At 38.6% G+C, this 14017-nt stretch overlaps 2 protein-coding genes across 2 annotated transcripts; both read right to left on the bottom strand.

Annotated features, from left to right (window-relative positions):
* Nucleotides 1-1115: 1115 nt before the first annotated feature.
* Nucleotides 1116-3279, bottom strand: LOC146392942 (uncharacterized). Its single transcript, XM_084908049.1, has 6 exons — nucleotides 3237-3279; nucleotides 2781-3101; nucleotides 2352-2711; nucleotides 1634-1750; nucleotides 1325-1374; nucleotides 1116-1232 (listed from the first exon to the last, which is right to left on the bottom strand). The coding sequence occupies exons 1-6, from the start codon at nucleotides 3277-3279 to the stop codon at nucleotides 1116-1118; spliced, it is 1008 nt and encodes a 335-aa protein (XP_084764175.1).
* A 1103-nt stretch (nucleotides 3280-4382) lies between these two features.
* On the bottom strand, nucleotides 4383-9515 carry LOC146392941 (uncharacterized). The gene is made up of 7 exons (XM_084938345.1): nucleotides 9473-9515; nucleotides 9016-9345; nucleotides 8419-8751; nucleotides 8212-8337; nucleotides 7887-7942; nucleotides 7789-7795; nucleotides 4383-4612 (listed from the first exon to the last, which is right to left on the bottom strand). Exons 1-7 carry the CDS (start codon nucleotides 9513-9515, stop codon nucleotides 4383-4385), a joined length of 1125 nt encoding a protein of 374 aa, XP_084794471.1.
* Between the last annotated feature and the right edge of the window lie 4502 nt (nucleotides 9516-14017).

Raw genomic sequence — 14017 nt, 5'->3', positions numbered from 1 at the left:
ATTAAAGATTATCAGTTTGTACATGCTCCAGATAGCTCCAGATAAAACTCGGCCCTTTTCCTCGGCATTTTGCCGCAACATTTCAAAGAGCCGGAAAGTGAAAAAACGGCAGACAAGAAATGAGGCACGTCGAATGGTCTTAGGTTTCATGCATGCACAGTACGGGAACGTAGCATGTGTGTTGATGAAAAGGATTGAAAACAATAGTGTGGATACGGAGCGTTTTTAGATGAAAACGCAGTTTTCAGATTTGATGATAAATAATCAGATGATGTTTCTGACATATTTTCAGAAACATCATCAGCAGGAAAAACAACAGGACTCAAAAACTTTCTGAGCTCTCGATGAGGGAAATATTCTTTGGACCTCCAGTTTAGGCAGATAAAGACAGATAAACCCAGCACTTTTTGAACAGTACAATAGCAAACTTTGTGTAGCGTTAGAAGCACTGCACAGAGGCTCTGGACTTTTATATGATGATGTTGTACTCAGTCTTGGAAAAAATCAAAAAAGCACTATAATTAAAATCTGGTTACTCTGATAGGAATGCCTCTCAATTAACTTATGGCAAATAACACACACTATTAGCAAAATCCATTTACACTCACATTCACACTTACGGGCAATTTATAATCTCTGATGTATCCCACTAAGTGCTTGTCTTTTGGACTGCAGGAGGAAGCTATAGTACCCATGTATACATGGGGAGAACATGCAAAGGTCTATCTATCTAGCTATCAGATCTGCTTGCACCATTTGACCCATCTATTGCTGAGCTCTTTCACATGTTAAGGTCTCTAAGCTGTACTGTAGGTTTTTATTTTTTGTGTACTCACTGAAAATAATGTTCTTGGCCATATGATTCTTTCTTTATTGCGAAAAGGAGAACAAACAGTTAATACAGTTAAAAATCAAGGATGTAATACAACACAAGTATGTTTTAAGCTATGAGAGCCTTGAAACATTGCCAGTGATGGTGTCTGTTGACTGTAAATATTAATTAAGACACACAAAAACAAAGAAAAGACCAAAGAGTCCCAAATACATCATGTTTAACAAGGAAAAAATCAGGATCAATTTAAATTTGAGGAGATGCTTATTAATTATCATTGACATCAGCATTTAACTTGAGAGTAGACACTGTCTTCAGCACACTCTCTCTTCCTTCTTCCTCTTGTTTTTCTTTCAGAGAAATTCAGTGCAGCGTAGTTTAGTTCTTCATCAACGACAGTCTGTGTGGTAACATAAAACATGTTATCTATGAAGTGGCATTTAACATTTTCTGACATATTTGAAGTGAATAACACTAATTTTCATCACTTACTGGTTGGCATGAGGTGTCAGTTTGTGCATATGCTATAGCACTTTCTTTTCCTAAGGATAAACAAAATAATAAAAATATATATATTAGTGAAACTAACTTAATATTGCATGTCCCTGAGAACCTTTTGTCATTGATAAAAATCTCACTTAAAGAAATAAGTTATTTGCAGAACTTAAGCACTGCTAGAGCCTTTTACAGTATATTTTACATTATGATTCTGTATATAAAATGGATCAGTCTTTTCGTCATTTAAATATAATTTGCACAAGTTTCATCTTTTAAATATTTTCAGTTTCTCGTAACACTTACTTTGAAGTTTTTTACATACTCTTCGGTTGCAGATGAGGAACACGTTTCCAATGACAGAAATTGCCAAAAATACTATTAATATTGTCATCTGAATAAATGCTGACTGTGTGGGTAACACTACAAAAAACAAACAGAAAAATAATTTTCAGCCTTGCTCCTGTTGTTCACAATCTGTCACATTACTACATTACAAACAAAAGACATGCCTTTATTTTTGGGTGACAGAAAAATATGTAAAAAGAAAATAATTAAAAGTCCACATACAAAAGGCAAACAGAACTCCAACAGACAGTTTGACAAAGGACAAGAGAAGACATCACTATTTATACTCACAGACGCACCAAACACTAATCAGGGGAATGAGACACAGAAGGGGAAAACAAGGAAGAGGTGAACGTAGCAAGACAGTAAATAACACTTAGCTATAACTACACAGTGGGAACACAAAGGGAACAAATAAACACTAATATAAATTATAGAATATAAACAAAACATACAAAGAATAGACTAATAATGAAAAATTTAAAATATATACAATAAACACATCTCCTAAGTGTCAAAAATTAACAAAACATTAACAAATATTTACACATTACATTATCAACATATTTGGCATATAACTTCCACCACTCAACAGCAATGTCACCCAATAATGACATTGCTGTGAACGTTCACTAAAAATTGGTAATAGTTAATTATGATTGATTGATAGAGCTACCTTGAATATCTAGTTTAGCTCCATTTCCAAATAATATCTCCCCACATGTGGCCACAGCACAGTAGTAAGTCCCAGCATCAGAGGAGCTGACATTCTTAGAGAAGCGATAAACACATGTCTTCTGATGGTCAGATCTTTTGTCACATTCATTACTTCTGTTTCTGTCAGTGTAGATTATGTTTGGTTGAGATTTATTTGATCCATCTCTGACCCAGAGAATATTGAGATCTCCTGGACACATCTTGATGTCAGAGTCAGAGAAGACTGAACACTGGAGCGTCATTGTGTCTCCTGGACGGACTGGATTTGATTCTATCAGCAACTGACTGACTGCATAGTTTGATGTCCTCTGAGTGTTTCCTGTGCAATTACAAAGACATTACAAATGGACAAATTTTCAAAGTTTGTAAAGGTAGGTTGGCTTATTACCTTTTACTAACAAATACGTCCCACTCCATGTAGTTCCAATCCATTCTGTGTTTGCACAGTGATAGAGTCCCTCATCCTCTTGAACTGTCTTTAAAATGGTCAAGCTGGTAAAATTCTTACCATCGTATACTCCAAATCTTAAACTCGAAAATCCAGGACCAAAATCAGCTGTAGATTTATACAGTGTAACTATTAATTTAAGAGTATCCCCGACACTCTGCTTGTACCAGTTGACTCCTCTAATGCTGAGCTCTTTGGGAATAGCACATGTCAAGGTTGCTGGTTCACCAAGCTGAACAGTTTTAACTGGAACCAGAGAATCTGAATTAAGGAAAAGAGATGCAAAAGTAAAACATTTTTTTACATGGTAACTGTCAATCGCAAATCTATTGGTGTGTAAATTGTTAACAGATAAATTTTTAGATAAAATTAAAAAAAAAAAACAAAACCACTTACATCCTTCATGAAGACAAAACAATGTAACCCAGAAGACGATCATCCTGACACTGCTTCTTGTCGTGGACCTTACTGGTATTTCAGTGAGTGAAGGAGGTGAGATGATTGTTTCAGGTCAGATGGAAAATTGTATCTGATTGGTTAAGCCAGAATACATTCAGATGTACACTTCCTGTCACATTTAACTCCTCCGGTGCTTTGTAAAATGTATTACCTCTCTTTCATCTTCTATTGCAATTGATTGTTCAATTTTTACTTTTCACTCAATTTATATCAATAAAAAAGATATTATATTGGGTCTTATGTTACTAATACTTCAAATACATCATAATTTGCATTTCAGAGTCAGAACATTTTGTCTCCTGTAGAGCTCAAAAGCATCTTGAACCAATGCCCCTTACCCAAAGAAGATCAGAATGAATTAATATGGGTATTTTTATGTAGCAAATTTAATCAGCATTAATGAGATATGTTAATAGAAATCACACATGTCAACTCCGTAGTGGAGCCAGAGGTAAATCCAGAATGATGGCAAACTACAAAATTTTAGCCATGATTTGCTTTCTAATTAGAAATAGGCATTCTTTCTTTGCATCCGCTAGCTTGGCAAAACCTAAAATCCCAATCAGGGATAATGGGTATATATTTAATGGTCAAGACAGGCCTTCTTTATCTGACTTGTTGAAAAATTTGATGCATCGTTTTAAAATCTGAGTCACAGTGAAATGAAAGATTGAAATTTTGTTTTAAGATTTCTAAATACAAAGAAAAGAGAAATGCCATTTAAGCAGAGTGTGTAATATCTCACCGCTAGATGTCAATAGACTGCAGTGAATTGAATGTTGTTTTCTTACTCCTATGAATTCAAGTGCATAATCAAAGCTCCAGTGGCCACAATAGGACAAACACATTTTAGTGAGGCAATAAAGATCAAACTCTTAAACTGTTCTCCATAACACCCACACTTGGTAGGCCCCCCCTTTAGGCGTGGTGGTCCGCAATTGCCCCTGCCGACCTACATAAGTGGAATTGGGGTTGTTTTGAGTTAGTTTTGTGGTATGATGTGGTGCGGCTGACAGCTGAGAGCTGGAGCCAGAATAAATAAAATGGCTCTAACACCGAATCTGTGGTCCCGCCGTGTCTCAGTTATGCCACATTGGTGCTGAAATCCATGAGGCAGACAGCAGGCCCATGAGAGAGCCAGAAAAGGGAGGAGCTGGCCCAGCTGGTGGCCCAGCTGGTGGCCAATATGGCGGTCATGCGGGGGGGAACAGGAGGGGGAGGTGCGCTGCCAGCGGGAAGAGCTGCGGCATCAAACTGAGCGAATCTGGCGGTGCTGCTGTGGACACCACCACCGTCATCACCACAGGCATATGCTGAGGATGGGGAAGCAGTGGAGGAGCCGTGTGGGGCACCTCGGCAGCCGGAGGTGGTGGACCAGGTGTGTTATTGTAAATAAACTTGTGTCTTCTATTCTGAATTCAGCTTGTCTGCCCTGGGTCTGTTCTGCCCTTGTGACAACAAATTTTTGATTTGGAGTCACACAAATCCATAAGTTGATAAGCATTCGAATGCTGAGGTGGGGGGACTGATTGAACTATTAGGCTGAAATCACTGAATCATGTGATGAAACCATCATGATAATATTGCACTACTGTAATACTATGTATACCAGAGGTGGGTAGTAACGAGTTACATTTACTCCGTTACATTTACTTGAGTAAGTTTTTGAAAAAAAAAATTACTTTTAAAGTACATTTTTTGCACGATACTTTTTACTTTTACTTGAGTAGATTTGTGAAGAAGAAACGGTACTTTTACTCTGCTACATTTGCAAAATTCGATTCGTTACTTTTTAAAAAAATAATTAGTTTAACACATTAGATAACATGCCGCCAGTGGAGTTTCCGGTAACTTTTTTACCAATCAGATGTGGTCATGCAGTCACATGTCCAGTTTGAAACTGTGGCGGGCAGAGCGGCCCAAGCAAAGTAGCGGACACACGGAAAGAAGAAACACATGAAAACATGGCAGAGCCAGTCGTCTACGCTACAGCTGAAGAGGATGAACACCCTCGGACTCATATACTAAGAATGTTTCTCTTAAAAGCAGCACAAAAGAACAGCTATGTCTTCAGCGTCGGTGTCTTCAGTGAGAGCCAAAACAAACCAACTTTTCAGCGTGAAACAACTCAACTTGTGTAACCTGTCTCTAAATATCTTTTTAGCTGTGGCTAGCTGGATGTCAGTCTTACGTTACAGACGCTGTGTCGAGCTCGAGCTGCGAGTCATATTTTCGGCGCTACGTTGTAGTGAGATAAGTTTGTGGGTGTTTTGTGCAGCTTCGGCTGTCTTTTTAACTACTCGCTGGTTAGCTAGCGTGAGCTATAAGCTAACAGCTAGCCTAGTTAAACAAGCTAGAGTTCCACGCACATGCAAACAGCTCGTCTCTACTGCTTTAACTGTTAAAACAGAAGGCAATACTGCAGCTGACAGGGTTTATTATGTGAAGCAGCAGCTTGTTTAGTTTAAACAGTCTGCATTAAGCTGGGAAAACACTGCGATTTTTTTCAGTCACGTTATTCAGCTTCTGCTCAAACTGTACAATTAAATCTCAGGGGTTAGAAGTTCATAGGTCACGATGCAGGTCTCACACTATACGGCCTGATGCTCTGATGCGACCTGAGTGCTCAAACCGTGCGTCCATAACATGAAGCTTATCATACAAAATCTCTCTCACGCTCCCTCTCTCTGTCTTTCACTCACTCACACAGACACACACACACACCACCACCATCAGCTTTGCTAAATTACTAATGAAAAACATTGACCAGGCAGCTGTGATTGAGCAGCAATGTCCATCCAACTCTTTTCATGGTTGTTGTAGTCGTGATAATTTTGTGAGGCCACATTGAAAAGCCTCGGATATGGAAGCGTAGAGCTGCCACCCAGGCAAAAGAAAAATAGAGCTATATCACTTTATAACATGAAAAGTATATTTTTCTAACAATATACTTTTTTTTTTGTGATCAACATTTTATTGATTTAAAACGGGGTGGGGGGTACAGACATATACAGCACAACTGTAAACTGCAATAGCAAAGCAAACATTGGTCACAAGGCATAGGGACAGCAAAGAAAAAGCACAAAAACACAAAGTCAAAACCAGTCATTGCCTCTTCCAGGAGATAACTTTAGATGAGAAGATTTTCCAAGCTTCAACAGTCGTGGGTTGAGCTTTATTTAATTTTGCTGTGGTATGTTCAAAATTAATAACACGGATAAGACATCGTATCCAGAATGATTCCATACAAATGTCAGGACTGAACCATTGCTTTGTAATAGTCTTCTGTGAATCCAGCGAACAACATTTTGCATTGTAGGCAAAACTCGGGCCAATCCCCAAAATGGTTGCGCGACTGAAAAATCGTCTCAAAATGGGCCAAAAAGCGCACAGTGTATGCCCAGCTTTTGGAGGCTAGCTCCAAACAAACATTTGCAGCTTGGCAGTGTATACAGCACTATAATGACCAGACCTAATTCTTTTGAAAACCATACATCTTTCCATAGGTCTCAACTTCATCAGACATCACAGACGCAGAGCTGGATGAGGCCAGCACAAACAGCGGCCTATTCGACGAAGATGATGGATCCATGGGGTGAGGAAAGCTAGAAGCAGGGGAGCTGGAGAGGTACCTTTCATGTCCATTCACTGGAGGTGTGGATCTGTTGCATGGCGTTCCTCACATCAAGAAGCTGTCGATCAAAATCAATACAGCTCTTCCTGCATCTGGAGCTTGTGAAGGACTTCTTAGTCAGGCAGGACTCCTGTTCACTGCTAAACAGTTACAGCTTCACAGAAAGAACCTTGAGAGCAAACTGCTGCTGAAGCTTAACCATCACCTCACTGAGTGAAGAAATGGCACATTATTGCTAAATATGCAGAAATAGATGCACACCCATACAACTTATGGTAAACTGAGCTGCCTTGTATGTACATATGTTGAAGATGCCTCGTTCTAATGTTTTCTCTGAGGCTGCTGTGACATTTGGAGCAAAAATGAATATAAAGTTTACAGCATATCTTGTCACCGGAAATTGTTTGCACTGTTTATATATTTATATTATTTACTGTAGGTATTGGTGAAAAAAGCTTTATGTTGTGAAAAACTGAAATCTGGAAATTAGAACTGTTGTGCCTTATTTTGTTGATGTTTTTCCATATCTGTTGAAAATACTAAAATTTGTATATTTATTTATTTTTGTTTGTCTGATAGCATTTATTTAAAAAAAAATTGGACATTTCAAACAGTTACTCACTACTTGAGTAGTCTTTTCGCCAAGTACTTTTTTACTCTTACTTTTTTGACAACTGCTTTTCACTTTTACTTGAGTAATAATATTTTAAAGTAATGCTACTCTTACTTGAGTATAATTTTTGGATACTCGACCCACCTCTCATGTATACTATGTATGTGATACAATGTATTACTATTCATTTAATTTGATTCATCATATTATAAATAAATAAAGCAAGTTCCGTTTCAGTTCACCTTCAATCTATGAGAAATCATAAAATTCTTATAATTACATCAAGTTGTTAGAAATCATTTTAGTGAAGTAAAAAATATGATGCCATATTATTACTTACACTGTCATCCACAGCTTGGCTCAAGTCATCTCGCCTTGCTTGTGACGAGCTGTTTTCTGTGCATAACGGTGATGAAAGCGGAATATTATCTACTTGATTTTTATTTTTTAAAATTGGGTTTCTAACCTGGCTAAGTCAATAATAACTTATTGACCTTGATGGAGTCATATATAATGAGATGTGCATGATGTCAGCAATATTAATAATAAAAATGTATAGAAAGATATGTAAATTTACTTTTACTAATCCTATTTCTTTGAAAGTTACTTTTAATGTTAGGAAGAGCGATATTATTATGATTTTTCATTTATTTTAAACCACTTACTTTTAATTTGTTCACATGCTGCTCCTGGAGTTCGGCAACAGATGAAAATAACATTAAGAATCAGAGAAATAACCAAGCAGATTACTGCTATCACCAGTGCAATAAATGCAGAACCTGCTGTTTGCACTGCAAAACAAAGAAAACATCTTAGGAGTGATTCTAAAATAGATTAATATTTATCTGATATGATATATTTCATAGTCATACCCATTTCTTGTTTAGTTCCATTTCCAAATAATATCAGCCCACATGTGGCCACAGCACAATAGTAAGTCGCAGCGTTAGAGGAGCTGACATTTTTAGAAGAGCGAAAAACACAGCTCTGCTGAGCCTCAGATCTTTTCCCACATTCATGACGTCTGTTTCCTTCAGTGTAAATGATATCAGGATGAGATCCTTCTCTGAACCAGAACACGTGGTGACCTCCTGGACATGTCTTATTTTCAGTGTCAGAAAATAGTGAACAGTGAAGAGTCACTGAGTTTCCTGCATGGACTGTCTTCTCCTGAACAACAGTGTAGTTTGCTGTCTGGGTGTTTCCTGTTTAATACAAATGTGTTGACAAATGTGACAATAAAGCACCTTTTGAAAGCCTGAGAGAAATGGGTGTAATGCATGCTAGTCATAAAATTCTTAAGAATATATTTCACTTAAAACAATCATTAAGATCACTGCAAACATCTTAAATATAAATTGAAAGTTTAGTAGGTTTTCCAAAAATGCTTATTGACATTTTAATTGTTTTTTTTTTCACATTTACATGAGACAGTTTTAGGTACTGAGAAAAAAAAATCACAATATTACCTTTTACTAACAAATATGTTCCGCTCCATGTAGTATCTTGGAGCCACTCAGTAAACCCACAGTGATAGATTCCCTCGTCGTCTTGATTTGTTTTGAGAATGGTCAGGTTGCTGACATTTTTATCATAATTAGCTTCCCATCTTGAGTTATCAAATGCAGGTGCAAACTTAGGTGTTGCCGATTCTTTCAGTGTCCAGATAATTTTCAGTGTGTCACCAGCTCTCTGCTGGTACCAGTGGATATCTCTACGGCCGGTCTCAATTTTGGGCAGAACACATGTAAAGTTGACAGGTCCCCCAAGTTGAGCTGTAGTTATTGGAATGAGTGCAGCTAAATTGAAACAAAAAATATAAAATCTAAAACAGTCAATAACAATTAAAAAAAAAACTGAAAAAAGAAATGTAAGACCAACCTACATATATGGAAAAAATACTTGATAGAATAAGAAAGCACTTACATACTCGATGAAGAAGAATCAGTGTAACCCAGAACAAAAACATTTTGACAGTGTCCTCTGTTAGGGATCTAATAAGTATTTCATTGAGTGTGTAGGAGGTGGAGGAGGTAATATGGACCCTCCATGTCATACTGTCACATACATCTGATTGGTTATCCCAAACATAGACTCAGAAGGCCACTTCCTGTGACATTGATCTTGCACAACAAGTCCTCAAACTAAGCTGATGCATCGCCCATTTCTCCCTATTATTGGAAACAATTCATTAAAATGCTCCTGAATTGCCAGATTGAGCAAAAATGTTTACTTTAGAAAGTGAATGAAGGATGGTGGCACAAACATGCATAACTACACCAGGGATGGGAGTTTGAGTCTTCTTTGAAACAAATTTTATGCTTTAAACACATTTTACAAAGTTCCACTTTCTAGGTCATTAGGTGTTCCACATCCTGCACCATCTCAAAGCAAAGACTCAATGTTTATTAACAATGGCATGAGAGGGCATTAACTTTCAAACATAAATGTAGCTCTTAATAACCACTTGTCCAAGCAGACAAGCAAATAGTGACTCATCGCACACATAGCAAACAAACTAAAGTGACAAATCGGGATCTCTAACATGGGTAACTGGTTAAAACATTATTATTGAATTATTTCTAAAAGTTTTAATATATTTACCATTTATATTATATTTTGGTCTAGTCTTGGTTTGTGGAGATGTGTAGCGTGTCATTTGGTCTTGTTACCCCAAGAGTTAAGCTATTCCAGGTACTCACCCATGGCAGGTGTAAAAGAAGGTAGCTGATGAGTGTTGCTGTATTCAGTCCTACTGTAACAATTAAGGATGCAAATAGGTAGATTAATTTTAGGTTACCATCATATCTTTTTGTTTAAACCTGATACCACCACCAGTCAAAGTGACATCTTGAAATGTGGTTTTTGGGAAAAGCTACAAACATTTTGCAGATTTGTCAAAATCATCTTCAGCCCATCAGCACAGAACATCTAAATAGTCGCCACAGGTTAGGTGGACTAGATTAAAATCTGATCAAATCTGTACTTTGATTCCAATATCCTTTTGGGTTTTTTAATTTTTGCCATTAAATAATGGCCATAAAAACATTTTTTAGACCTGTATAAATTGGCTCTTGACCTTTTTAGTACAAACTCTCATATAATCCTTTTATCCTATGAAACATTTGTGACACAGGGCAGGAAAAGCCAATCAAAGATACAGACTGAGAGTTCCAGCTGTAATGCCATAAAGAACAGCCTGTTTGGCAATGGTCATTTTATTTACTTATAATGAAATGTGCTATATAATCTCAATGTGCTTAACATAAAAGATGAAAAAATAAAAATCTATTTAGGTCTACAACTCTTTGAAGCAAAAAAATAACAAAATAAACTTTACAAAGAAATAAAATTCAAGTTAACACACACACAATAAGTGTAAGCCTTTGAGAATAAACAGGTTTTAAATAAGTTTTTTTTTAATTAGATCCATTAAAAAACACCCTCAACAGACTCTTGGAAAACATCTCCCTGTTCTCTAAGGTGCCACACCTGTGCTTTCTATTTTTCTCTGCTTCTTGCTACTCTGTCTTTCTTTCCCATTTCTGTGCAAGTGTTCAGCTGGGAGATATATGATTGGCTGGGTAGCTTTCTTTCATTAATGTAGCAGTGATGTCCATTTTCACATTTAAAATAAAGAAAACTGATATGATTGAGATGAGATGAGATGAGATAGCCTTTATTTGTCAGTTGCAGGTCTTTTGCCCACATCCGAGATGACAGACCTTGCCGACCGTACATACAATACACAAACATCACATTGGGGAGACAGGTCAGGCTAGGTAGCGAGGAAAAAAAAACATTGAAATGTGTAACACAGAAGGATAATACAGGAATGCACAGATATCAACACACCATAGCACAATAAACACAGACAAGCAACATGGGAAAGAGTTCCAGTGTGTACATCTGATCTGGGACCGCTGCAATCTTTGACTGCGCCTCCAACTGACCCGATGTCCACATCAGAGGGGAGGTAAGCGTTGGAGGTGGCGTTGGATCCGGGGTAGGGAGGGTGATGCGTCAGTGAGTGCTTATCAGTATCAGTATATGTATGTGTGCGTGTCCATAGTTCAGCTGAGACAGTGTCCTTCGCCTTGCCAGGCTAAGTAAACAGTCTTCCAGCCAACCCAGGTGGCCTTGCATGGAATGGGAAGGAACAGACTAAACACAGTCGTTATCAGGGTGTTTTGTTCAGCTCCGGCCTTGAGACCGCAGCTGGCGCCAAAGGGGTATCCACATAAGTGATGGTATTTTTTACTTTAGTGCGAACAGCTCATATGAATTTCAAAGCAGTTCTACAGTCCAACACTGGTCTCTCAATCTCCCGTTGGAGAGCCGCGAGCTTCGCCATACTTGCGTTTTGTGATGTTGTCATTTCTTGTGCTCAAGGAGCCGATTCTGAGAACTCACGGCAGTGTGCCTCCCCGAGATGTCATCCGATTTGCACCCAGAGATGTTATTCCGAGCGAGCCCTTCCGAGATGTATCCAGTCTGCAGTCAGAGATCTTATTCTGAGTATTCACAGCAGCCGTAGCCTCTCCAAGATCGTATCCGTGCTGACTCAATGAGCCCATTTTGAGAAACTCACGCCTCTCCCATCGCTCCAATCCCAGCGGGCAGCCTTGTGGGGGTTTGAACAGCCGGTTCCGCTTTCTTAATTCTTCGATAAGTCAGGGCCAAGCCAGCTCCGATCCGCCAGAACCCTGTTACCATGGTTCCGAATAGGTAGATATCTTCAGCACTCAGGCTCACCCAAGCCCAAACTTCTCGTTGAGAAAGGGGTGTCAATTGCATTTAGGGACCAGTTGATCCAATCCATAATTCCTCTTTTAGATTTTTATCAGTTGTTGTTGTTAATGTCACTGTTTAAGTGTTATGTTGTACAGCACTTTGGTCAACGCCCTGTTGTTATTAAATGTGCTTTATAAATGAATAAATGAAATGAAATAGGTTTTAGAGAACAGACTGTGAGAGAATGTTCCAGGGAAAATACAAAAAAAAAAAAAACACGAGACTAGACAAGGACATAAGCAGGGAAGATAAGGGAGAGGAGAAAAAGTGCGTCCGCCTCCTCCGAGAGCCAAAGAAGAAAAATTGGTCATTATTATACAGAATAGATATATAAAATCGATTAGTAAACCAACACAGATGTACAACTAAATATGTTTTCATAACAACAGTGATCAGTGAGGTTTTACCAGAAGGTTAATCATTTATGAATAACATACATGTGTAAGTGGGAATTGATCTATATGCATACTAAATGAAAACAATTCAAAAATCCAACACGGTTTGACATCTTTACATTAAAAATTAACATTAGCAAAGATAAATAAAAGAAATTATAGTTGCATGTAAGTCTAAATGCTTTAACATTTTAGGAAACATAAAGTTACAAATGTAACTTTTGTGAATTTAGCTTGGTTTTTGCTGTGTCACATTTGTATTAAATTTGTCTGTATTCTTTTGTTGAAAGAAGTTTTAACTTTTCAACCGATGATTAAAAAAAATCACATTTCAGCTTCCTCTCAGCCAGTCTTATATTTTCAGTTCTTCAAGCTTCTTATAGTTCTTTAACTGTCACGTGTCTGTACCATCAGAGTCTGGCTTTGCACTTTTGTGTATGAACCTGGATTCTGTGATACATAGGACTCTGGAAACTGTGGGTTTTATGAAAAAAGGGAACCTCAATTCAGAAGAGCCTGACTGATATAAGTCACAAATGCACATCTCAGAACTGATAACCCATAAACTGGACAGAAAATGGGGGAACACCAAGGCGTTTCCAGGCCAGCCGAGAAATATAATCTCTCCAGCATGTCCTGGGTCTGCCCCGGGGCCTCCTCCCGATGGGACATGCCCAGAACACCTCACCCAGGAGGCATCCTTATCAGATGCCCGAACCACCTAAACTGGCTCCTTTCGATGTGGAGGAGCAGCGGCTCTACTCTGAGCTCCTCCCAGATGGCTGAACTTCTCACCCTATTTCTAAGGGAGAGGCCAGCCACCCTTCGGAGGAAGCCCATTTCCGCTGCTTGTATCCGCGATCTCATTCTTTTACTACCCACAGCTCGTGATGATAGGTGAGGGTAGGGAGGGTACATTGAGAGCTTCGCTTTTACTCTCAGCTCTCTCTTCACTACAACAGACCAGTACAGCGTCCGCATGATGGCAGCCACAGCACCAATCTGTCTGTCCATCTCAGACTCCCTTCTCCCGTCACTCGTGAACAAGACCCCAAGATGCTTAAACTCCTCCACTTGGGGCAAGAACTCATCCCCAACCCGGAGTGAGCACTCCACCTTTTTCCGGCTGAGGACCATGGCCTCAAATTTGGAGGTGCTGATTTTCATTCCTTCACGCTCAGCTGCGAACAGTTCCAAGGTGAGCTGGAGGCCATCACCTGATGAAGCCATCATCACATCATCCGGAAAAGCAGAGATGAGATTCTGAGACCACCCAAGTGAA

This window comes from Perissodus microlepis, chromosome 2, assembly GCF_051167445.1.
Source record: "Perissodus microlepis isolate ML-2025 ecotype Zambia chromosome 2, ASM5116744v1, whole genome shotgun sequence".
Lineage (NCBI taxonomy): Eukaryota > Metazoa > Chordata > Actinopteri > Cichliformes > Cichlidae > Perissodus > Perissodus microlepis.
This window is presented reverse-complemented; position numbering and strand designations above follow the sequence as displayed.

Coding starts and splice junctions, on each gene's coding strand:
- LOC146392941 (XM_084938345.1), bottom strand. CDS start 9,515: ATGTTTTTGTTCTGGGTTACACTGATTCTTCTTCATCGAGTAT. Junction 9,346..9,472: donor GATTCTTCTTCATCGAGTAT/GTAAGTGCTTTC, acceptor GTTTCAATTTAG/CTGCACTCATTCCAATAACT. Junction 7,943..8,211: donor AGCATGTGAACAAATTAAAA/GTAAGTGGTTTA, acceptor CGTTATGCACAG/AAAACAGCTCGTCACAAGCA.
- LOC146392942 (XM_084908049.1), bottom strand. CDS start 3,279: ATGATCGTCTTCTGGGTTACATTGTTTTGTCTTCATGAAGGAT. Junction 1,375..1,633: donor AGTATGTAAAAAACTTCAAA/GTAAGTGTTACG, acceptor GTTTATCCTTAG/GAAAAGAAAGTGCTATAGCA. Junction 1,233..1,324: donor CTGACACCTCATGCCAACCA/GTAAGTGATGAA, acceptor GTTACCACACAG/ACTGTCGTTGATGAAGAACT.